This window comes from Lithobates pipiens, unplaced genomic scaffold, assembly GCF_037356315.1.
Source record: "Lithobates pipiens isolate NorthernLeopardFrog02 unplaced genomic scaffold, aLitPip1_a1.2 Scaffold_28, whole genome shotgun sequence".
Lineage (NCBI taxonomy): Eukaryota > Metazoa > Chordata > Amphibia > Anura > Ranidae > Lithobates > Lithobates pipiens.
The window spans coordinates 20,626,688-20,653,315 of NW_027507789.1; the positions used below are offsets into that span (position 1 = coordinate 20,626,688).

General features: G+C 47.2%; 1 protein-coding gene across 1 annotated transcript; it reads left to right on the forward strand.

Annotated features, from left to right (window-relative positions):
• Positions 1-5,708: 5,708 nt before the first annotated feature.
• RAC3 (Rac family small GTPase 3) lies at positions 5,709-26,628 on the forward strand. The gene is made up of 6 exons (XM_077458865.1): positions 5,709-5,860; positions 10,124-10,195; positions 12,147-12,264; positions 17,118-17,180; positions 18,539-18,698; positions 24,905-26,628. Exons 1-6 carry the CDS (start codon positions 5,826-5,828, stop codon positions 25,033-25,035), a joined length of 579 nt encoding a protein of 192 aa, XP_077314991.1. The 5' UTR covers positions 5,709-5,825; the 3' UTR covers positions 25,036-26,628.

A 26,628-nucleotide genomic window follows, 5' to 3' on the forward strand; every position in this document is an offset into this window, starting at 1 on the left:
TCTGTCAGTATAGACCCCCCTCCCTCAGTACAGACCACCCTCTGTCAGTATAGACCCCCCTCCCTCAGTACAGACCACCCTCTGTCAGTATAGATCCCCACTAAGTACAGACCACCCTCCATTAGTATAGACACCCCCATCAGTGTAGACTCCCCCCCCTCTTAGTGCAGACACCCCCCCCCCCTTTAGTGCAGACCCCCATCAGTATAACCATCCCCTTAGTGCAGACCCCCGCAGTATAGACACCCCCCTTAGTGCAACCCCTCGAAGTATAGGCACCCCTCCCATAGCGCCCCCCCCCCCCCTGCACATGTCCATCTACTTATAATAAAGTGTACAGTAAAGGCGGCTTTAGTCTGCTCCACTGACACAGAGCGAGGCGCAGATCATCAGGGCAGCGGACGGTGTTAGCGGTGCCACAATCCACGGGTATCACCCCTCTGGCGGGTGTCACCCGGGTGCGGCCCGCACCCCCCACCCCCATCTAGCGACGCTACTGGTTGGGGAACCGTGTTTATATCGCCCTTTCCCCCAACCATTCCCTCTTTATCTGAAAAGGAAGTGGCTGGGGTGTACACACACAGGCATTATACCCCCCGTCACATTCTGTCTGCCAAACATGCAAGTGAATGGGGCCACTCTGCAACCTCCCCGCAACAGCACAGTGGTGTGTGGTGTTTTAGAGGGTTAAAACAACTGGTGAGAAGGCAAGATATCAGTGTGGATCGCTTTTCAGAGGAGTGTGTGAACAAGCTGTTAATGTCAAATTTGTTTTGGGGAAGATGGGCAGTGAGGAAGCCACCTTGGGCATGCTCAGTAGAATATTATTCTGTGGCCATGCATGTCTTTAGAGTGCGGTAGAAGGAGGCTTTGGGAACCCCACTTACAGTGGTTGTAAAGGTAGAAGATCTTTATACCTTTTTAAAGTGGTTCTAAAGCGTTAACATTTTACCATTAGCTCCCGCTGCTGTCAACCAAATTCTGTGGCTGGGGGGGAGGGGGGGCCGGGTTGTCTGTGGCTATAAACACAGACGGGGTGGCTCAGGAGCTCGCTCGCACGAGTGCCCCCATAGAAAGTGGCTTCCGATGGGTGGCAGTCGCCGAGAGGAGGGTCCAGGAGCTCTGGCAAGGGAACACAGAGGAAGAGGATCGGGCTGCTTTGTGCAAAACCATTGCACAGAGCAGATAAGTATAACATGTTTGTAAAGCTTTAATTTTTTTATTAAAATAATAATCACTTTAACACATTCTCTGCACTAACGTAAAAACTTTCTGTGTGCAGCTCCCCTTATACTTACCTGAGTCTGATCTCAATCAAGCGCTGTGCCCGAGAGCAGTGGCTCTCTCACTCCTCACTGGAGATCAAGGCAGTAGCGGAGCCATTGGCTTCCGCTGTTGTCAATCAGTCAGTGAGGAGAGAGAGCGGGGGGGGGGGCAGCTCCGCTGTGTGTGTCAATGGATACACACAGCATGGCTTGTGAGCAAGCCTGCACGAGTGCCCCCATAGCAAGCAGCTTGCTTTGGGGGGGGGGGGGCACTCAGGGGAAAAGAGGAGCGCTGGCGGGGGACCCCAGAAGAGGAGAATCGGGGCTACTCTGTGCAAAACTATTACCTGTTCATAATTAAAAAATAAAATAAAAAATTCCTTTAGAATTACTTTAAGCACAGGGAGAGCATGTTCCTAACAGCCTGTGTAGGATGGGATTTGTTGGCTTCAATTCGGTTTTGAATAACTTTAAAGCCTCATACACAAAATCTAATTTTCCGACTGGAATTGTGTGTCATAGTTACATAGTAAGGTTGAATAAAGACACCAGTCCATCCAGTTCAACCTTAGTGTCTACAATTGTCCCTATCCTTGTACATTGCACACTCACATCAGTCCCTACCCTCAAGGAGCCCACAATCCCAGGTCCCCATTCATATACTGGGGCCAATTTTGGACAGAAGCCAATTAACCTACCTGTATGTCTTTGGAGTGTGGGAGGAAACCGGAGTACCCGGAGGAAACCCACGCAGGCACAGGGAAAACATGCAAACTCCAGGCAGGTGGTGTCGTGGTTGGGATTCAAACCAGCGACCCTTTTTACTGCTAGGTGAGAGTGCTACCCACTACACCACTGTGCTGCCCCCTTAGTCAAGAAACTTATGTCCTGTTAGATCACTTCATGCTGGGTATCGCTATGTAAAACATTAAAATTAAGTGTCTATACTGTTTAAAATTCAGTAATGTACCGTCTCACCCTGCTCTGCACATGCTCAGTATGCCCCAGTTGAAGTCCTTTGGGACAAAACGCGTCAGTCTTAGCCTTCTGCTTTTCACATTGCTCCGCCCATTTCTACTCTGTGAGCACAGTTTTTATTCATATTTATGTATGCTGGTTTTTAGAAATAAAAAATCTCACTTATTTTGACCTACACCATTAGAGGGATTTTGCTAACCACTACACCACTCTGCCGTTTCGACAGACTGTTGGTGGAAAATTCTACCGCGTGTACGCTCCATCGGACAATTGTTGGACTTTTCCGCAGACAAATGTTTGATGGCAGGCTTTGTAAATTTTCCGCAGACAAATGTTGGGTGGCAGGCTTTAAAATTTTCCGCGGACACGGTCTGTTGTCAGATTTTCGGGATCGTTTGTACAAAAGTACAAACACGCATGCTCGGAATCCAGGCTCACCAAACACGACATTAGCGGAAGGTGCCCAAAGGTGGAGCTAAAGAGCTGAAAAGCCACGTAGTACGTCACTACATTCGTGTTTGTTGGCCGACAGTTGTCTGCCGTTTGTATGCAAGACAAGTTCGTGGCCGACGCCTTTTCGGGAAAAAAAAGTCAGAGGTTTTGTCTACGGAAAATCTGATCGTGTGTACGAGGCTTTAGACTTCTTTCACACTGAGGCGGTTTTCAGGCATTTTAGTGCTAGAAATGGTGCCTAAAAACTACCTCCATTCATTTTTAGTTAGACTTTTCTCGTGGGGGCGGTGCGCTTGCGGGACATTAGAAAAGTCCTGAAGCGGCAGCTTGGGACGGCTTGGGAGCGCTGTATTTAGCGCTCACGGAACACCCTGACCGTTGAAATGAATGGAAACTTGTCCAAAGCATCAAAAAGCACCACTTTATCAGTACAAAAACGAACACCACTTTTAGCGCTAATGTGGCCGCGCCCCCCCCAGTGTGAAAAGGGTCGAAAGGAGATCAATTGCACCTGTCAATGAATTCTGAAGGATCTCGGAATGAGTCAAACTGATGCCATTGACACAAGCCCAAAGCCCAACATCCACGGCCCTTTGGAACATGGTTTATTGTGACTCGTTCTTCAACATTTCCTTTGGGTCTTCTCTGATTGGGTTGATAATGACGTCCGGGAGCTGCGGAGCAAGTTGGCGTTGGAAGACTTCCCTCTGCTAGACTCGGTAATTACAGGTTCTGATGGGAAGGAGGTAAATATAAAGCCCCCCATTTATCATACTAAGGTCACCCCCGATGAATCACTGAAATATCTCCACACAGGACTACCAGCCCTACATATATTCATTGTACCCTTCTGACAGCCGAAGACCAGTACAGGTGAGGAACCCCAAGAATCACCTCAAGTTCCAGTAAACAAAATACAGTGCATTTGGAAAGTATTCACAGCGCTTCACTTTTTCCACATTTTGTTATGCTACAATCTTATTCCAAAATGGACTAAATTCATTATTTTCCTCAAAATTCTACAAACAATACCCCATAATGACAACATGAAGGAAGTTTGTTTGAAATCTTTTCACATGCATTAAAAAAAAAATAAAATCGCATGTACAGAAGTATTCACATCCTATCCCATGACACTCAAAACTGAGCTCGGGTCCATCCTATTTCCACTGATAATCCTTGAGAGGTTTCTACAACTTGATTGGAGGCCACCTGTGGTAAATTCAGTTGATTGGACATGATTTGGAAAGGCCACACACCTGTCTATAGAAGGTCCCACAGTTATCAGTGCATGTCAGAGCACAGACCAAGCTATGAAGTCCAAGGTATTGTCTGTAGACCTCCGAGACAGGATTGTATGGAGGCACAGATCTGGGGAAGGGTACAGATAAATGTCTGCAGCATTGAAGGTCCCAATGAGCACCGTGACCTCCATCAACCATAAATGGATGAAGTTTGGAATCACCAGGACTCTTCCTAGAGAAGGCCGCCTGACCAAACTGAGCGATGGGGGAAGAAGGACCTTAGTCAGGGAGTTGACCAAGAACCCGATGGTCACTCTGACAGAGCTCCAGTGTTCCTCTGTGGAGAGAGGAGAACCTTCCAGAAGAACAACCATCTCTGCAGCACTCCACCAATCAGGCCTGTATGGTAGAGAGGCCAGACGGAAGACACTCCTCAGTAAAAGGCACATGACAGCCCACCTGGAGTTTGCCAAAAGGCACCCGAAGGACTCCCAGACCATGAGAAACAAAATTCTCTGGTCTGATGAAACAAAGATTGAACACTTTGGCCTGAATGGCAAGCGTCATGTCTGGAGGAAACCAGGAACCACTCATCACCTGGCCAATATCATGCCTACAGTGAAGCATGGTGGTGGCAGCATCGTGCTGTGGGGATGTTTTTCAGCGTTAGGAACTGGGAGACTAGTCAGGATTGAGGGAAAGATGAATACAGCAATGTACAGAGACATCCTTGATGAAAACCTGCTCCAGAGCACTTTGGACCTCACACTGGGGCGAAGGTTCATCTTCCAAACAGGACAACGACCCTAGGTACACAGCCAAGATAACAAAGGAGTGGCTACGAGACAACTCTGAATGTCCTTGAGTGGTCCAGCCAGAGCCCAGACTTTAACATCTCTGGAGAGATCTGAAAATGGCTGTACACCGACGCTCCCCATCCAACCTGATGGATCTTCAGAGGTCCTGCAAAGAAGAATGGAAGAAACTGCCCAAAAATAGGTGTGCCGAGCTTGTAACATCATACTCATCATACATCATGCTCATCATACATCATACTCATCATACATCATACTCATCATACATCATACTCATCATACATCATGCTCATCATACATCATACTCATCATACATCATGCTCATCATACATCATACTCATCATACATCATGCTCATCATACTCATCATACATCATGCTCATCATACATCATGCTCATCATACATCATACATCATGCTCATCATACTCATCATACATCATGCTCATCATACATCATGCTCATCATACATCATGCTCATCATACATCATACTCATCATACATCATACTCATCCTACTCAAAAAGACTTGAGGCTGTAATTGGTGCCAAAGGAGCTTCACCAAAGTATTGAGCAAAGGCTGTGAATACTTCTGTACATGGGAATTTTATTTTAATAAATTGCAAAGATTTCAAACTTCCTTCACATTGTCATTATGGGGTATTTATTGTTTGTAGCATTTGAAGGAAAATAATAAATTGAATCCATTTTGGAATACGGCTGTAACAACAAAATGTGGAAAAAGTGAAGCGCTGTGAATACTTCCCGGATGCTCTGTATCCCCCCCCATGTTCCTGCATCCTCTCAATCACCCCCCAAAACACACCTCCCCCACTCTCCTGTACCCCAAGATGTGCCCCCCCCCCAGAACTACCCTGTACCCCGCTCTCCCCCCACTGTGATGTATTCTCTTCCCCCCGCCATGTGACCCCATCACGTGCCCCCGTCTGTCCGCCCCTCCCCTGTCCCCGCCCCCTCCGCAGTGTGTCAGTCCTCGCCCCTCCTCCTGTCTGCTCTCCCGGCACAGCCCGCCGGTCTCCTCCGCCGTCCGCCGCCTCCGGTCCCGTGTGTGCCATGCAGGCCATCAAATGTGTGGTGGTGGGAGATGGGTGAGTGGCCCGGATGTGGGGGGTCTATGGTGATGCAGAGGCGGAGCCCGGGGGGGGGGATCGTACGGTGCTCTCCGTGATCAGCATCCTCCCATCTACATCCGTGACGTCATCATCACTCCCCATCTACATCCATGACGTCATCATCACCCCCCATAGACCGCACTGTACATCCCCCCCCCATAGACCGCACTGTACATCACCCCCCATTGGCCTCACTGTACATCACCCCCCATAGACCGCACTGTACATCACCCACCCCATAGACCGCACTGTACATCACCCCCCATTGGCCTCACTGTACATCACCCCCCATAGACCGCACTGTACATCACCCACCCCATAGACCGCACTGTACATCACCCCCCCATAGACCGCACTGTACATCACCCCCCCCCATAGACCGCACTGTACATCACCCCCCATTGACCTCACTGTACATCACCCCCCATAGACCTCACTGTACATCTCCCCCCATAGACCTCACTGTACATCTCCCCCCATAGACCTCACTGTACATCTCCCCCCATAGACCTCACTGTACATCACCCCCCATAGACCGCACTGTACATCACCTCTATAGACCGCACTGTACATCACCCCCCATAGACCGCACTGTACATCTCCCCCCATAGACCGCACTGTACATCACCCACCCATAGACCGCACTGTACATCACCCTCCCCATAGACCGCACTGTACATCACCCACCCATAGACCTCACTGTACATCACCCACCCATAGACCGCACTGTACATCACCCTCCCCATAGACCGCACTGTACATCTCCCCCCATAGACCTCACTGTACATCACCCACCCATAGACCGCACTGTACATCACCCCCCATAGACCGCACTGTACATCACCCACCCATAGACCGCACTGTACATCTCCCCCCATAGACCTCACTGTACATCACCCACCCATAGACCGCACTGTACATCACCCTCCCCATAGACCGCACTGTACATCACCCACCCATAGACCGCACTGTACATCACCCCCCATAGACCGCACTGTACATCACCCCCCATAGACCGCACTGTACATCACCCCCCATAGACCTCACTCCACATCACCCCCCATAGACCTCACTCCACATCACCCCCCATAGACCGCGCTGTACATCACACCCCATAGACCTCACTGTACATCACCCTCCCCATAGACCGCACTGTACATCACCCCCCATAGACCGCACTGTACATCTCCCCCCATAGACCTCACTCCACATCACCCCCCATAGACCTCACTCCACATCACCCCCCATAGACCGCGCTGTACATCACACCCCATAGACCTCACTGTACATCACCCTCCCCATAGACCGCACTGTACATCACCCACCCATAGACCGCACTGTACATCACCCCCCCCCATAGACCTCACTGTACATTACCCCCCCCATTGGCCTCACTGTACATCTCCCCCCATAGACCGCGCTGTACATCTCCCCCCATAGACCGCACTGTACATCACCCCCCCATAGACCGCACTGTTCTTCACCCCCCCCATAGACCGCACTGTACATCACCCCCCCCCCATAGACCTCACTGTACATTACCCCCCCCATTGGCCTCACTGTACATCTCCCCCCATAGACCGCGCTGTACATCTCCCCCCATAGACCGCACTGTACATCACCCCCCCCATAGACCGCACTGTTCTTCACCCCCCCCATAGACCTCACTGTACATCACCCCCCCCATAGACCGCACTGTACATCACCCACCCATAGACCGCACTGTACATCACCCCCCATAGACCGCACTGTACATCACCCCCCATAGACCTCACTGTACATCACCCTCCCCATAGACCGCACTGTACATCACCCTCCCCATAGACCGCACTGTACATCACCCCCCATAGACCGCACTGTACATCACCCCCCATAGACCGCACTGTACATCACCCCCCATAGACCGCACTGTACATCTCCCCCCATAGACCTCACTGTACATCACCCCCCCATAGACCGCACTGTACATCACCCACCCATAGACCGCACTGTACATCACCCACCCATAGACCGCACTGTACATCTCCCCCCATAGACCTCACTCCACATCACCCCCCATAGACCTCACTCCACATCACCCCCCATAGACCGCACTGTACATCACCCCCCATAGACCTCACTGTACATCACCCTCCCCATAGACCGCACTGTACATCACCCACCCATAGACCGCACTGTACATCACCCCCCCCCCATAGACCTCACTGTACATTACCCCCCCATTGGCCTCACTGTACATCTCCCCCCATAGACCGCGCTGTACATCTCCCCCCATAGACCGCACTGTACATCACCCCCCCATAGACCGCACTGTTCTTCACCCCCACCATAGACCTCACTGTACATCACCCCCCATAGACCTCACTGTACATCACCCCCCCATAGACCTCACTGTACATCACCCCCCCCATAGACCGCACTGTACATCACCCACCCATAGACCGCACTGTACATCACCCCCCATAGACCGCACTGTACATCACCCCCCCATAGACCGCACTGTACACCCCCCATAGACCGCACTGTACATCACCCCCCATAGACCGCACTGTACATCTCCCCCCATAGACCTCACTCCACATCACCCCCCATAGACCTCACTCCACATCACCCCCCATAGACCTCACTCCACATCACCCCCCATAGACCGCGCTGTACATCACACCCCATAGAACTCACTGTACATCACCCTCCCCATAGACCGCACTGTACATCACCCACCCATAGACCGCACTGTACATCACCCCCCCATAGACCGCACTGTACATCACCCCCCCATAGACCGCACTGTACATCACCCCCCCCCATAGACCTCACTGTACATTACCCCCCCATTGGCCTCACTGTACATCTCCCCCCATAGACCGCGCTGTACATCTCCCCCCATAGACCACGCTGTACATCTCCCCCCATAGACCGCACTGTTCTTCACCCCCACCATAGACCTCACTGTACATCACCCCCTATAGACCTCACTGTACATCACCCCCCCCCCATAGACCACACTGTACATCACCCCCCCATAGACCACACTGTTCTTCACCCCCACCATAGACCTCACTGTACATCACCCCTATAGACCTCACTGTACATCACTCCCACCATAGACCGCACTGTACATCACCCCCCATAGACCTCACTGTACATCACCCCCCCCATAGACCGCACTGTACATCACCCCTATAGACCTCACTGTACATCACCCCCCCCATAGACCTCACTGTACATCTCCCCCACCATAGACCTCACTGTACATCACCCCCCCCCCCTATAGACCTCACTGTACATCACCCCCCATAGACCTCACTGTACATCACCCACCATAGACCTCATTCCACATCACCCCCCATAGACCTCACTGTACATCACCCCCCATAGACTGAATCTGTGTCCCAGTACACCACTACACCCTCTGCATGCATCCCTGTTTTTTTGTTTGTTTGTCTTTGTTTTTTTTAGCATCCTTAAAGCGAGACTTGAACTAAATCAACTTGGTAAAAAAAAAAATTATGTTCTTTAGCGAGGAACATACATTCTACAGAATTATGCTGATTAGTGTGTGCTTTTGTTTTTTCTTGCTGGAGGCGGCCATTTTACTGAAGCCCAGAGCCCCTGAGCAGCAGTAAATCTTTAGGCCTTCAGCAGATTGGCCTCCGGTGGCTTTGTTTTTCAGCACAATGCCAAAAATGGAGAGGAACTGAGCATGTGCAGAGAGCAGGGTGAGAGACGGCGTATTACTGGATTTTATACAGTATGGCCTTTTATTTTTAATGTTTTACAGCCTGAAGTCATCAATCATCTGGCTGGACTTCGTTTTCTGACTAAAACCACATTAAGTGGCCCTGCCGCCCGTGGTAGTCTGATCCCTGCCAAAAGAGATTTGTTACTAAGGGCAACAGGTTCTTTTTTTTTTTTTGTTTTGTTTACATCGGCATCCTTAAAGGGCCCTGTTGCCCATAGCAACCGTATTGCCCATTTCCCTGTATAGAGGAAGCCTGAGCGGTCGCTATGGGCATCTATCTGCCTGTCGCTTGGGCTTTGGATTTCATGGCTCGGGTGTCTGGATTGGATAAGACTCCTCGCCAGCGTTTGTTTTGGAAGGTTCCATAATGAGGCCTCGCTAATTACCAGACACAAGTGATTCATCCGCCATCCTTCAAAACATTCTCTAATGACGCGCCACTTTCCAGCCTGTGTGATGATGATGATGATGATGATGTTGTCCTCCTCTCTCCTCAGGGCTGTCGGAAAGACCTGCCTCCTCATCAGTTACACCACCAACGCCTTCCCCGGAGAGTACATCCCCACCGTGTGAGTACACCTCCCTCTCCACTTCAAGGAACCCTCCACCCCGAAGGGCCGCTCATCCCCATCACGTGTTAGCTTGTGTCTCCTGTGTGCTTCAGCACTGACATCGTTCCCTGCAGACTCACTCCTCTTGCTGAAGTCTCCTCTGGATTGGCTGCACCAAGTGGGCGGAGTTGAGAACCCGGGGGGGAGGGGGGGGGCACACAGCTCCCATATCTGACACCAAGAGATACAAGAACCCTGATAATTCCGCTTACTGGCCTGCACCCAAATATGAAATATGAAGTGATTAGTTAGTGTTTTTTTTTATTATTATTATTTATTATTTCATAACTATTAAAAAAAAATTATATATAGGGGAAAAAAAAAACGATGGTACGTGTTCTCCAATGCAAAATATTCGAGAATGAGAGAAGGTGTCCTGTCGTTTTTTTCTATTGAATATTGGTGGAAGATTGGGAGTCCACCCTGATACTACACTCCAGAAAGGAATAGAGGAAAGGAAATATATATATATATATATATATATATATATATATATATATATATAATTATTTTTATATATATATTTAATATATTTCTTTATATTTCATTCGTTTTATTTTATTTTTTAGTATTAGAATTAATGCAGTTAACAATAAAGGTGGCTGCAACATTTTCAAACAAAAATGTAGTTATATATATATATATATATATTAGAATATAATATAATTTATTTTTAATTCATTAGTTAATTCAATTTATTTATTTATTTATTTTTGGTATTAGAATGCAGTTAACATTAAAGGTGGCTGCAACATCATGATAAACTTTGCACCCAAATCTGAAATATGAAGTTACTAGTTAGTGTTTTTTTTTTTTTATTCATTTATTTTATATAAAAAAAAAAAAAAAAAGGCGGAACACGTTCTCCAATGCAAAATATTCAAGAATATTTTGCATTTCAGAAGGTGTCCTATCATTTTTTTCTATTGAATATTGGTGGAAGATTGGGAGTCCAACCTGACACTACATTCCAGAAATTAATAGAGGAAAGAAAAGGAAGTAATTAATATTATATATATATATATATATATATATATATATATATATATATATATATATATATATATATATATATATATATATATATAATATTATTATTATTATATATATATTTTTTTATTATTCATTACTTAATTCAATTAAAATACATTTATTTTTATTTTTTGTATTAAAATGCAGTTAACAATAAAAGTGGCTGCAACATTATGATGATAGAAAAATAGAATGATTATTTATAAAGATGGCATTTTATAGGTGAAACACAGAAAATTGCATTTAAGGTGGTCTGGGTGTATTTATTTGGGTTGCACCAAATAAATACACCTGAGTACTCGTGCAAATGCTTCAATACCTAAAACCGGTACCTTTTTGCGGTGCGATTCGAGCCCATACAAAAATGAATGGGCTCGACCCGCACTGCAATGTGTGCAGGGAAACTGGTGCGATTCCTGTCCGAATGGGGGGGAAACCGGTGCGATTCCTGTCCGAATGGGGGGGAAACCGGTGCGATTCCTGTTTGAATCACATGTGTTGTCCCACGCCACTCCTGTGTGAACCCAGGCTTGTCTTAGCAACTTCAGCCTGGGTTGACACAGGAGTGGTGCAGGAAACTGCATTCCTGTTCAAATCACATGCCATTCTTTGAAGTATGATTTGAGCCCATTCATTTTGTATGGGCTCAAATCGCACCGCAAAAGTATCGGTAATTGTTACAGAAAGTACCGGTATTCGCTGTTAAAAACAGCTATTGGTGCATCCTTAAAAAAAAAATAAACAAATTAATGTTATATATATATATATATGTGTGTGTGTGTGTGTGTGTGTGTGTGTGTGTGTGTGTGTGTATGTATATGACATGTCGGCCGACAATAATCATACACTCTGGATTTTGCTGCCTGTCCACCCACAGATTTGACAACTATTCAGCCAATGTCATGGTGGATGGGAAGCCCGTCAACCTGGGACTCTGGGATACCGCGGGTCAGGAAGACTACGATAGGCTGAGACCTCTCTCCTACCCTCAGACGGTGAGTGAGCTTTATGTAATGAATTCTCTAAGGCAGGCGTCACTAAATGGCGGACTGCGGTCCGGAGACACGGACACTGTGACCGCGGCTGCCCAACTTAGCAACCCAAGTGGACTCCTCTCCTGTTGGTGTTAAAACTCACAGCATGGCAGAGGGCGGGAATCGCGGCATGGTGGATTCCTCTTCTGTATATATATTCATCTGTCGCCGCTGTTAAGCTCGCAGCAGGGTTGTGGGCAGCAAATATGGCAGCCCTTCACCAGGAGCGGGAGCTGCCCAACTTATTGCTTGTTACAAAGAAGAGTCGGTCAGCTCCCGTCCACAGCGCAGATCCTCCGCATCTTCCGTCCACATCGCAGACCCTCCGCATCTCCCGCCCTCAGCGCAGGCCCTCCGCATCTCCCGCCCTCAGCGCAGGCCCTCCGCATCTCCCGCCCTCAGCGCAGGCCCTCCGCATCTCCCGCCCTCAGCGCAGGCCCTCCGCATCTCCCGCCCTCAGCGCAGGCCCTCCGCATCTCCCGCCCTCAGCGCAGGCCTTCCCGCATCTCCCGCCCTCAGCGCAGGCCTTCCTGCAAATCAGTGGAAGGATGCTCCTTACATTGGTGGTCAGTGGGAAGAATGTCCCTTACATTGATCAGTGGACGGATGCTCCTTACATTGGTGGTCAGTTGGAAGAATGTCCCTTACATTGGTGATCAGTGAGAAGAATGCCCCTTATATTGGTGGTCAGTGGGAAGAATGTTCCTTACATTGGTGATCAGTGGGAAGAATGTTCCTTACATTGGTGATCAGTGAGAAGAATGTTCCTTACATTGGTGATCAGTGGGAAGAATGTTCCTTACATTGGTGGTCAGTAGGAAGAATGTTCCTTACATTGGTGGTCAGTGAGAAGAATGTTCCTTACATTTGTGATCAGTGAGAAGAATGTTCCTTACATTGGTGATCAGTGGGAAGAATGTTCCTTACATTGGTGATCAGTGGGAAGAATGTTCCTTACATTGGTGATCAGTGGGAAGAATGTTCCTTACATTGGTGGTCAGTGAGAAGAATGTTCCTTACATTTGTGATCAGTGAGAAGAATGTTCCTTACATTGGTGGTCAGTGAGAAGAATGTTCCTTACATTTGTGATCAGTGAGAAGAATGTCCCTTACATTGGTGGTCAGTGAGAAGAATGTTCCTTACATTGGTGATCAGTGGGAAGAATGTTCCTTACATTGGTGATCAGTGGGAAGAATGTTCCTTACATTGGTGGTCAGTGAGAAGAATGTTCCTTACATTGGTGATCAGTGAGAAGAATGTTCCTTACATTGGTGATCAGTGAGAAGAATGTTCCTTACATTTGTGATCAGTGAGAAGAATGTTCCTTACATTGGTGATCATTGAGAAGAATGTTCCTTACATTGGTGATCATTGAGAAGAATGTTCCTTACATTGGTGATCAGTGAGAAGAATGCTCCTTACATTGGTGATCAGTGGGAAGAATGTTCCTTACATTTGTGATCAGTGAGAAGAATGTTCCTTACATTGGTGATCATTGAGAAGAATGTTCCTTACATTGGTGGTCAGTGAGAAGAATGTTCCTTACATTGGTGGTCAGTGGGAAGAATGCTCCTTACATTGGTGATCAGTGGGAAGAATGTCCCTTACATTGGTGATCAGTGGGAAGAATGTTCCTTACATTGGTGGTCAGTGAGAAGAATGTTCCTTACATTGGCGATCATTGAGAAGAATGTTCCTTACATTGGTGATCAGTGAGAAGAATGTTCCTTACATTGGTGATCAGTGAGAAGAATGTTCCTTACATTGGTGATCAGTGAGAAGAATGTTCCTTACATTGGTGATCAGTGGGATGAATGCCCCTTACATTGGTGATCAGTGGGAAGAATGTTCCTTACATTGGTGATCAGTGGGAAGAATGTTCCTTACATTGGTGATCAGTGGGATGAATGTCCCTTACATTGGTGATCAGTGGGAAAAATGTCCCTTACATTGGTGATCAGTGGGAAGAATGTTCCTTACATTGGTGATCAGTGGGAAGAATGTTCCTTACATTGGTGATCAGTGGGAAGAATGTTCCTTACATTGGTGATCAGTGGGATGAATGTCCCTTACATTGGTGATCAGTGGGAAAAATGTCCCTTACATTGGTGATCAGTGGGAAGAATGTTCCTTACATTGGTGATCAGTGAGAAGAATGTCCCTTACATTGGTGATCAGTGGGAAGAATGCTCCTTACATTGGTGATCAGTGGGAAGAATGTTCCTTACATTGGTGATCAGTGGGATGAATGCCCCTTACATTGGTGATCAGTGAGAAGAATGTTCCTTACATTGGTGATCAGTGAGAAGAATGTTCCTTACATTGGTGATCAGTGAGAAGAATGTTCCTTACATTGGTGATCAGTGAGAAGAATGTTCCTTACATTGGTGATCAGTGAGAAGAATGTCCCTTACATTGGTGATCAGTGAGAAGAATGTTCCTTACATTGGTGATCAGTGGGAAGAATGTTCCTTACATTGGTGATCAGTGGGAAGAATGTCCCTTACATTGGTGATCAGTGGGATGAATGCCCCTTACATTGGTGATCAGTGAGAAGAATGTTCCTTACATTGGTGATCAGTGAGAAGAATGTTCCTTACATTGGTGATCAGTGGGAAGAATGTTCCTTACATTGGTGATCAGTGGGATGAATGCCCCTTACATTGGTGATCAGTGGGAAGAATGTTCCTTACATTGGTGATCAGTGGGATGAATGCCCCTTACATTGGTGGTCAGTGGGAAGAATGTTCCTTACATTGATGGTAAGTGGGAAGAATGTCCCTTACATTGGTGATCAGTGGGATGAATGCCCCTTACATTGGTGATCAGTGAGAAGAATGCCCCTTACATTGGTGATCAGTGGGAAGAATGTTCCTTACATTGGTGATCAGTGGGATGAATGCCCCTTACATTGGTGATCAGTGGGATGAATGCCCCTTACATTGGGGGTCAGTGGAAATGCTTATCTTTCCTCCAGATAAAAAGAAAAATGGCACTGGGCCCAGAACTCGGTAAACATCTTGACATAGGAGATTAGACGGCCGCAGCTCAAGGATCCCCCAGCAACCTCTGTAATAAGCGCAGCAAGCCATAACATCCAGCTCAATGTCAGATTATTCTAATTGCACAGAGCCACTGGAAGCTCCCTCTTGTGGTTCATCTGCAAATTTTTATAATTAAAACAATAACAAAATAAAGGGAAGCGTAAACATTTTTAATGCATTGCCTAAAGTAGTGCAGTTTTTGGAATGATGGTGCATTTAACCACTTCAATACCGGGCACTTATGCACCTTCCTGCCCAGACGAATTTTGAGCTTTCAGTGCTGTCGCACTTTGAATGACAATTACGCGGTCATGCCACACAGTACCCAAACAAAATTTTTATCATTTTGTTCCCACAAATAGAGCTTTCTTTTGGTGGTATATGATCACCTCTGGGATTTTTATTTTCTGCTAAACAAATAAGAAAAGGCTGAAAATTTTGAAAAAAACTTTTTTTTTTGTTTCAGTTACAAAACTTTGTAAATAAGTAAGTTTTCTCCTTTACTGATGGGTACTGACGGGGCCGTAGTAACTGGCACTGATAAGGCGGTACTGATGGGCACCAATGATGTAGCATCAATGAAGTGGCACTGTTATGCGACACAGATAGACATGGATAGGTGGCACGGATTGTCATGGATAGGTGGCATGGATGGACACTGATAGGCGGCATGGGTGGACACTGATAGGCGGCATGGGTGGACACTGATAGGCGGCATGGGTGGACACTGATAGGCGGCATGGGTGGACACTGATAGGCGGCACGGATGGGCATTGTAGTGTACAGTATTGTATAGGGATGGATGCCAATCAGTGCCAAACAGTAATGCATGCCAATCAGTGATGCCCATTGTGGGCACTGATTGGCATCCATTATGGGCATTGATTGGCATCCATTGTGGGCACCGACTGGCATCCCTGGTTGTCTAGCGGGGGGCATACCTGTTGCTGGGCATCTCTGGTGGTCTGGTGGCATCCCTGGTGGTCCAGTGTGGGCATCCTCGGGGGGGGGGGGGGGGGGGCTGTGCTGATAATTGATCAGCACAGACCCCCCCGTCAGAGGAGCAGCCGATCGGCTCTCCTCTACTCGCGTCTGACAGACGCGAGTGAGGAAAAGCCGCTCACTGGCTCTTCCTATTTACACTGTGATCAGCCGTGATTGGACACGGCTGATCACATGATAAAGAGTCTCCGTCAGAGACTCTTTACCGAGATCGTAGTTGCAGGGTGTCAGACTGACACCCCGCAACAAAGATTGCCGCGATGCGCACCCCCGGGGGCGCGCAGCGGCTTAATATCCTGATCACGTCATATGACATCCGGTCAGGATATTAAAACCACTTTGCCACCGTCATTTTGCTATATGGCGGGCGGCAAGTGGTTAAAATAAATGCACTGCCTTGGCTCAGGCATGCTGCGTGTATATGTAGATACATGTAACATACTGATAGAAGGAGAGAGCACAGGGATGACCTTCCCCAGTCTTGCTGATCTTTCACTGTCCAGTCATCAGGCTGTTGGTGGAGAGAGGTCACCACTGTATTCTTTCTACAGTCTATAACTGTAACAGGGAAAAGGGTGACGTGTGGATGGCTGTGCTGTGTGGCAGAGCTGTGTAAATCTCAGGACTGGGTGGACAACTATAAAAACCCTTTGGGGTCTAAGCCCGCTCCTGTTTATGTAGTTCATCTGTGTATTTAGTGGTTTGCCTGGTGCTCAGTGTTAACCTGTGCAGATAACTCATGTATTGCAATGTTTTGCTTCTTGCAGGACGTCTTCCTGATTTGTTTCTCCCTCGTCAGTCCGGCGTCATTTGAAAACGTCAGAGCAAAGGTAACAAAGGCCGGCCGTCCTATAGGACACATTGGATGTCGTAAGGCTTGGTGGTGAAATGCTCAAAGTGAAACTAAACCCTCCCATCCTTTAGAGCCAAAGAAGCTGCCATCTTAGAATCGGTTTGATCTGCTGCTAAGGTGCAGCACATGTGATAAATTAATGACACCAACCATTTGATGGCATGACAGTTCAATTGAGTTCACAAGCAACTGTGTCAGTCATCATTTATGGCATGCTTTGAATGGAACTGGAAACAGTTAAAAACTAAAGCCTTGTTTTTATAAAAAAAAAAAAGAAACATGTTCTGCTTACCTACTCTGTGTAATGATTTTGCACAGAGCAGCCCCGATCCTCCTCTTCTCAGGTCCCACGCCACCTCTGGCTCCTTCCCAAGCAGGCACAATCCCAATCTGCGGCTGTGTGTGTTCATTCACACATGGAACTGCGGTTCGGTCCCGCCCATTCCGTCTCCTGATTGGCTTTGATTGGCAGCAGGGAGAGCCAATGGCTTCCACTGCTGCCAAAAGCCAATCAAGAGTGTGAGGCCCTGGAGAGGCAAGGCTCCCATGGACATCACTGGATTGAGAGGGGGTTGAGGTAAGTAGTGGAGGGTGAGGGGACTCAAGTAAATAGTGGGGGGGGGGGGGCTCAGGTAAGTAGTGGAGGGTGAGGGGGCTGCTGCACAGAGAATAACAGTGGGGGGGAGGTGTGTTTTATTTTTTTGGAGCGCCTGATTAGAAGCATAGGCTCTATATGGCTTCACACAAGCAGAAAATGACATTTCTGGGGGATGATCTGTGTACAGAACGCCTCCAGGTAGCCATATTGGATTTTACAGGAAATGACAGTGCTGCAGATTGAAAACGCCACGTCTGCCCGCTTTGGGCATGAAGTACAACCACATGACTTGTTATTTGTGTTACTTAGCAGGATGCACCTAATAAAACCACCATTGGTAAGAAATGTGAAAGTTTAAAGAGGAGTTCCCCTTAAAAAAAAAAAAAAAAAAAAGTCAACAGCTACAAATACTGCAGCTGCTGACTTAATAATCTGACACTTACCTGTGCCAGGGTCCAGCGATGCGGGGGAACAAAGCCCCACTCGTTCCCCCCCCTCCGCTCGGCGGCGCTGGCATTGTAACTGTGGGCACTCGGCTGTGGCTTCACGCAGATTCAGGCAGATTACGAGGGACCCCCTAGCAACCGGCATTTAGAGGTGAGTTAAAAAAAATTCCCAAATGTTTTTTTTTTTATTATTATTTTTAGGAATTTTAATGATATTTTTTTTTTTTTTTTTTCTGTGGAACACCACTTTAAGCTTTTATGTTCTAAACACAATCTTTTTTTTGTATTCAGTGGTACCCAGAAGTAAGACACCACTGCCCCAACACCCCCATCATATTAGTGGGTACAAAACTGGACTTGAGAGATGACAAGGACACCATTGAACGGCTGAGGGACAAGCGGTTGTCGCCAATTACGTATCCTCAGGGTCTGGCTATGGCACGAGAAATAGGTAAGACATTGCCCTAGATTTTGCCATCCTATAAATAGTTTTATGCCCCTTTCACACGAAGCGGATCTGTTTTGATGGACTCCACTTGTTTAGCGGGGATCGCTCCGCGGAGCAGGCGGATGACAGGTCCGTGTCCGCTCACTGTGCAGAGACTGACCTGTCGGAGTCCAATTCTCCTCTATGGGGAGATCGGATGAAAACGGATCACCATACGTCTGTTTTGAGCGGATCTTGTCGGATCGGATGGCAGGGTGGATGTCAGCAGATACATATCCGCTGGTACACCCGCCTCCCCATAGAAGTCAATGGGTGGCCCGCTCGGATCCGCCTGAAAAACGGAGAGGCGGACCGATCGTGTGAAAGGTGCCTTAGGCTGGATTCACACCTATGGCATTTTTAGTGCTTTTTGCATGTTGCTGATTTGCACTACAGAACGTGTTCCATAGGAAACCATGGTAAATGGACTGTAGTGCAAATATGCAAAAAGCACTAAAACTGCATAGATGTGAATCCAGCCTTATAGTGGATCAGACATGTTTTATTTCCTTTATTGTTCATTATATTTTCAATGGCTCTATCTGCTGTAAATGTTGTCATCTTGCCCCTTGTGACAGGCCTGCTTTAACCGCTTCATCCCTGGAAGATTTTACCCCCGTCCTGACCAGAGCACTTTTAGCGAATTCGGCACTGCGTCGCTTTAACTGACAATTGCGCGGTCGTGCAACGGTGCACCCAAACAATATTGATGTCCTTTCCCCCCCCCCCCCCCCCCCACAAATAGATCTTTATTTTGGTGGTATTTGATCACCTCTGTGGTTTTTATTTTTTGCGCTATAAACAAAAAAAGAGCGACAATTTTGGAAAAAAAAAACCCGCACTATTTTTTACTTTTTGCTATAATAAATGTCCCCCAAAATATATAAAAAAATCTATTTTTCCCTCAGTTTAGGCCGATATGTATTCTTCTACATATTTTTGGTAAAAAAAATAAAAATAAAATAAAATCGCAATCAGCGTATATTGAATGGTTTGCACAAAAGTTTTAGCGTCTACAAAATATGGGATAGTTTTATGGCATTTCTATTTTATTTTATTAGTAAGGGTGGCGATCTGCAATTGTTGTTTTTCGGGACTGCGACATTATGGCGGACACTATTTTGGGACCATTGTCATTTATACAGCGATCAGTGCTAATGAAATGCACTGATTACTGTGTAAATGGCAGGGAAGAGGTTAACCACTAGGGGCGATTAAGAGGTTAAGTGTGTCCTAGGGAATGATCGCCAGACAGCGATCACTGCTCCCGATGACAGACAGCAGTGACCTCTGTCATGACGCAAGCCAGAACCGAGAAATTCCTTGTTCTGAAGCTCCGTGACATGATCACTAGGAGACTGGCAGGCACGCTCACCTGCTATCCCCCTCTTAAAGGGGATGCCCGTTTGCCCACTGCTGCCATTGTACGTAGACAGTGGGGCTGATTTACTAAAGGCAAGTTGCTCCAGAGCTTAGTAAATAGGGGGAAGCTTGGCTGCCTTCCATCATGTGAAAGCAAAAATGTTTTTTTTTTTTCTTGTATGTGATTGGTTACCTCATTTACTAAGCTCTCCCATGTGATGTGTTTTGAGTCTGACAATTGGCATCTTAAAGGATAAGGTCACCCTTTTTAGAAAATATAATAAATGCACATATTTTTTGCAAGAATAAAAAATGTGCATTTATTTTATTTTTTTCCTGCAGAAGCCTGGAAAGCATTGCACCTACAATCGGTGGATCAGGGGTACAATGTCAGGCTTCTGCAGACAAGCCCTGCAGCTTCCATCTCGTATCCCCATACAGGCTAAGAGCCGCCAGGCTTGTGAATGAACTACAAGTGCTTGCAACAGTTCATTCAGAACTACAAGAACTACAAGCCGTCTGTCACAGTGGTTGACAGTACTAGTTTTCTCATTCCCAGGAAACTGACACGAATGGGTGGAGTCCCACACGGACATGCTGGTTTTTGAATTGTGACAGTGGGTGTGGGGAGAAGATCATCTGCCCGCTGTCACACACATGGGGAGGGGTGGCAGGAGTTGAGACATGTAACGTTCCAAAACGTCAACTTATCCTTTAATGCAGGGGCACTGTCAAATGGGGAGGTCACATGCCCCCCATCCCTGAAAAAAATGTCCCATTAGAGCAGTGATGCAAGGGTTCTGGAAGAGTGCAAGGTAATTGGCACAAATGGGTGAGTATACCTTGCTTGGAGGAATGGGGTTGGGGGCATTGGGATGGCTATCAGAATATACTGCCCCATATTGGGCAAAGTGACAGTGGGGGTTATTTACTAAAAGCAAATCCACTTTGCACTGAAAGTGCCCTTGGAAGTGCAGTCGCTGTAGATCTGAGGGGGTAGATCTGAAATGAGGGGAAGCTCTGCTGATTTTATTATCCAATCATGTGCAAGCTAAAATGCTGTTTTATATTTTCCTTGCATGTCCCCCTCGGATCTACAGCAACTGCACTTTCAGTGCAAATTCAAGTGCAATTTCCACTTATAGTTTGCACTTGTAGTGCAAAGTGGATTTGCCTTTAGTAAATAACCCCCAGTGTCAGTTTAAATCACCCACCGGATACTTATATCCCCTGGGAATTTCAGCATTGATCTCTCTGTGTTTTAGCTCCCATTGCAAGGTCGTCTGTTCTCCCACTTAGATTTTTAAATCCTATTATGGAGAATGCAACAGGAGGAGTGAGACTTCAGTCGCCAAGGAAAGGGGGAGGGGCTGGCAGCTATATACCTGTTTACAAAACAGATCTGCACTCACGTGACCCTCCGCCTCTCTCCTCTCTCGGCCTGACAGCTGCAGTGGGCAGGGCTGAGGATCCCCCCCCCCCCCTGCTGACATCAGTGAGGAGGAAGCGAGAGGCGGCTCCGCCCACTTTAGCTGTCAGATGATACATCATGGTCAGTTTACAGGGGAGGAGGGCAGAACTGGGCACGATCAGCCGGGTATTTCAGGTGATCCAGGGGGCCAAATTACACAACACAAGCACTGTGCTGTATAACATGCTTTAAAGGAACAGGATTTTTTTTTTTTTTTTTTTTTTTTTTTTTTTAGGTTAAACGCTTTTAAAGCCAAATTGTTTTAGTTTTTTTGGTAGTGTGGGGAAGGAATCTTCTTTTTGTGGTCTGTCCCCATTGGGGAGGTTTGCCTCCTCACTTCCTGTCAGCACAGGAAGTGATTAGAGATAATCCAAGTGGGGACACAGACTGTAGTCTTTGGTAAAATTAGAGAAGGGTTAAGGACCTTTTTTGTTGAATCGTCATTACTGTTTGTGTCTCCTTGAAAACCTCTCCCCTCCTTTCTTGTCTCCAGGACAGGAAGTGAGGTGCAGTTTTTCTAGTTTTTCTGGAATGTTTTGGTGCGTTGGAAGCTATTTTTATTTATTTTTTTTCAATGTGCTGGCTTAGGCTCCATGCACACTGGACGTTAAAATAATGTTATAAAAACACCAGTAACTTTCCAGCAAGTCTTAACATTTTTTGCAATAGTGTTTATTAACATTTTTTAGCGTTCTTTTAATTTTTTTTTCCCAATGGATCAAAAACATTAAATACTTGTGAGCCACGTTTTTGATCATTTATCAACCTTTATGAGCGTTTGGCGTTTTTTTTGTGGTCAGAAAAAACGACTCCGGAACGCGATTTTATGGTGTTCAGAAAACAGCCCATAAACTCCACTGCTGATAAAAGGTTCAAAGACGTCCATGTGTGCATGAACACACAGGATAACATAGAGTGGAGTTTATGGGCTGTTAAAAAAATAATGCCCAAACTCCAAAAAACAGCCGTGTAGGCGCTCCAGTATGCATGGAGCCTTAAAGGGGTTGTAAACTTGTGTTTTTTCGCCTTTAAAGTGGTTGTAAACCCTTACAAACCACTTTGACCTACAGGTAAGCCTAGATTAAGGCCTACCTGTAGGTCCAAGCAATATCTCCTAAACCTATATGGTTTAGGAGCTTTTTGCCCGAAAACAGGCACCGCTGTCTAGGGCACATGCGCCGTAGACAGCGGCGCGCAGGCGCACTGAGCGCGGCATTCTCAGCGACGTGCGCATGCGCGGGAGTGACGTCATTGCGGCTTCGCCGAATGACAGCGGCGGAGCTGCGAGACCCCACCAACAAGATGGATGCGGCGGACTACAGGGGACAGCGGCGACTTCGCTGGCTCCTGTGTCAGGTAAGTGACACATAATGGGCTACTATGCGATGCATAGTAATCCATTATGCTTTGCCTTTGCAGGGAATGAAAGAGGAAGTGAACTCATCAGGGTTTACTTCCTCTATAATGCATTCTATGCACTAAGGTGAAAAAAACACCTGGCAGCCACCCCGTTTTACTTACCCGAGCCCTGGAACTTGACCCGGCGGGGGCGCGCAGTCTCTCTGCAGGGAGTTCTCGGCTCTTGAGTGGATAGATTGATAGCAGTGCAGCCATTGGCTTCCGTTGCTGTCAATCAAATCCAATGACGTGGGCGCCAAGTCATACATTCGGCGTCTATTGACGCCGCATGCTGGACTCGGGAGTGCGCCCGCACGGTAACTTCCTTGGGAGAGAGCTTCTCCTAGGGCAGGGGGTCTCCGGCCCGGCGGTGTGTTTTGTCCGGCCCCCAGCTTGCCCAGACTCTGCTAACACAGCACTGCCGATCGGCTGGTTTTTAAAAGCAGCTGCTGTTATCAGCAGTACATGTCTGGCAGGTCCAGGACAAAAAGCCGCTCCCCGCACACCCTCCTGTGCTGCCAGAGGATTGGCTGCTAGGAGGCGACGTCATCAGGGCAGCAGCTCCGGGCTTCCTGCCCCTTGTTTGCATTAGGAATCCTTCCACCTTACAGCCTGCTTGTGTAGGAGAGCTGAAATCGGCACCTACAGTGAAGAAGTCGGCTTGTACAGGCAAGTATCAAATCTGCTGGGGACATCTATGCTGGGAACACTGGTAATGGGTACATCTATGCTGGGGACACTGGTAATGGGGACATCTATGCTGGGGACACTGGTAATGGGGACATCTATGCTGGGGACACTGGTAATGGGGACATCTATGCTGGGGACACTGGTAATGGGCACATCTATGCTGGGGACACTGGTAATGGGCACATCTATGCTGGGGACACTGGTAATGGGGACATCTATGCTGGGGACACTGATATTGGGGAAAACTCTGCTGGGGACACTGATATTGGGGAAAACTCTGCTGGGGACACAAACACGCAGAGGTTTATTGCCCCCGAATACTTGTAAAATCTACAATGTGGCCCTCGTATTGAAAAGTTTGGAGACCCCTGTCCTAGGGGGTTATCTGATGTGGGGACAAGTTGCGAGAGCCATCGGGGGACCCCAGAAGAAAAGGTTCTGGACACTGTGCAAAACGAGCTGCAGAGTGGAGGCAAGTATGATATATATAAAAAAAAAAAAACGAACCCTTACAATCACTTTAATACAAAAATGTAAATTAACTCTTATGCCTTGTACACATGGTCGGAAAATCCGACAGAAAAGGTCCAATCGGATTATATTGTCGGAAAATCCGATCGTGTGTGGGCTCTATCGGACTTTTTTCCCGCCAAAAAAAATCCGATCTGACTTTTTCCAATCGTTTATAGAGAATTCCGATTGGACAAAGTGCCACGCATGCTCAGATCAAATTACGAGACCAAAGCTATTGGCTACTAGCCTGAACGTAGTCCCGTCGTAACGAACGTCATCACGTTGCGAACGATTGGATTTTCCGACAACTTTGTCCGACCGTGTGTATGCAACACCAGTTTAAGACAAAATCCTTCGGATTTTGTGGTCGGAATGTCCGACCGTGTGTACAAGGCATTACACTTCCCAAGACTATTCAAAACTGGCTGGAGTTGGACTTTAAAGAAATACCATGTACTGTGAGAAATAGTGAGGTTACCATTGCAGACCTTATTTTAAAAATGGCACTAAACTAAATTTATTTAACTAACGTGAAACACTTTTTCGTTCTGTTTGGATCTATTCCTGGTCAGTGACTTAAAAGTATGGAAGCCAGAAAGCTGGCATTTTCAGAAGGCTTGGTGATGGCTGTTGCCATATTTGGCTAATGAGCCTCACTGTCTTACATATATAGATAGCAAACCCGTGTTTTGTCCCTCACCGAGGTCTAATGAACTTTCCTCTTTTTTTGCACAAGGCTCCGTCAAATACCTGGAGTGTTCGGCTCTCACCCAACGTGGCTTGAAGACCGTCTTCGACGAGGCCATCCGCGCCGTCCTCTGCCCTCCCCCCGTCAAGCGGCCTGGCAAGAAGTGCACCGTGTTCTGAGCCTCCCCCCCTGTGCCGGTCGGAGAACTGGACCAAACTCATACCATCTCTTTCCAAAGACGTGAAGCCCCACCAAAAAAAAGAATAAAAAAATGGCGGCATGGGGCAGACGGAGACCCCGCAGATGTTTTCCGTGGTTTAGTGTTTTGTGAATGTACGGAGCATGGGGGGTGGGAGGGGGTTTGGGTGAAGCAGCAAAAAAAAAAACACGCGGGCGGAGGGCAAGTGCTTCCTCTGCACTGAGAAGACCACACCTCCCGGCAAGGGGCGATGGGTCTAGACTCGTGGTTGACCCCTCCGCATGAGTATGTGTTAATGCTAACAGCGATAAACCGACACTGTGCGCGCGCGCACGTGGCACAGCGGTACGAGTCCAGCGAAGATCTTACACGGACTGGTCCACCGCCCCAAACTGAACTACTGCTATTAAGGGGTGGAGCATGGACGGCCTGTGTCATGGTGCATTGTAAAAAAGAAAAAAAAAAAATCGCTGACCTTATATTGCATGGGGATCGTGTCTGGTTTTCATGTCATGTGTTCTGGTGTCCAACATTTTCGTGAACTCTGTAGTTGATGTTTTAATATTCGGTATTAACGTGTGAGTATCTTTAATGCCTTTGTTGAGTATTTGGTGCTTTAAGACGCTGTGACGGAGGAGAACGTGAAGGAGATTTTCCCGTAGGAAAGGCAACTTTAATAACCAGAAGTGTATTTCAAATAACATTTTGTTTAAAAAAAAAAAAAGTGTCCTCTTGATTTTACTGTCGCTTTGCCTATGACCATGCTTGAAGCTTACACCATCCGCCATAGGATTGGTGGATGAATACCGACTCCAGCCTAAAGCCTCATACACCCGATCTGACTTTCTGACGGGAATTAAGTGATGACGGGCTGTTGGTGGAAAATCCGACCGTGTGTAATATTATGGTTTTTTTTTTTTTTTTTATTTGGGCAAGTTAACATAACCCCGTTATCCCGTAGTTTTTAAAGCGGAGGTCCACCCTAAAATGGACCTTCCGCTCATCGGATTCCTCCCCCCCCTCCGGCGCCACAATTGGCACCTTTCAGGGGGGAGGGGGGTGCAGTTACCTGGATAATCCAGGTAACTGCACCCACTTCCGGGCTAGCTCTCTGCGGAAAGGGGCGTACATTACGCCCCTTTCCGCAAGTGCCCCGCTGCCTGCTGGGAAACAGATCCCAGAGGCAGCGGGGACCGTCCTCATTGCGCAGCGCGGCTCGCGCATGCGCAGTAGGGAACCGGGAAATGAAGCCGAAAGGCTCCATTTCCTGATTCCCATACCCAAGATGGCGGTGGCAGCACTCGAGTGTCGATCTAGAGATCGGCTTTGGGTGCCGACATCGCGGGCGCGCTGGACAGGTAAGTGTCACTATTTTAAAAGTCAGCAGCTGCAGTATTTGTAGCTGCTGACTTTAAAAAAAAAACAAAAAAAAAAACGCGGAGTCCCGGCGGACTCCCGCTTTAAGATCAAAGATACAACTATGTTGGTGTCCCTTGTCAATTTTACATTGTATTTTTTTTAAATGTAACTGCCGACTCCCAAACTGTCATTTGAAGTAAAACACATAACCAAG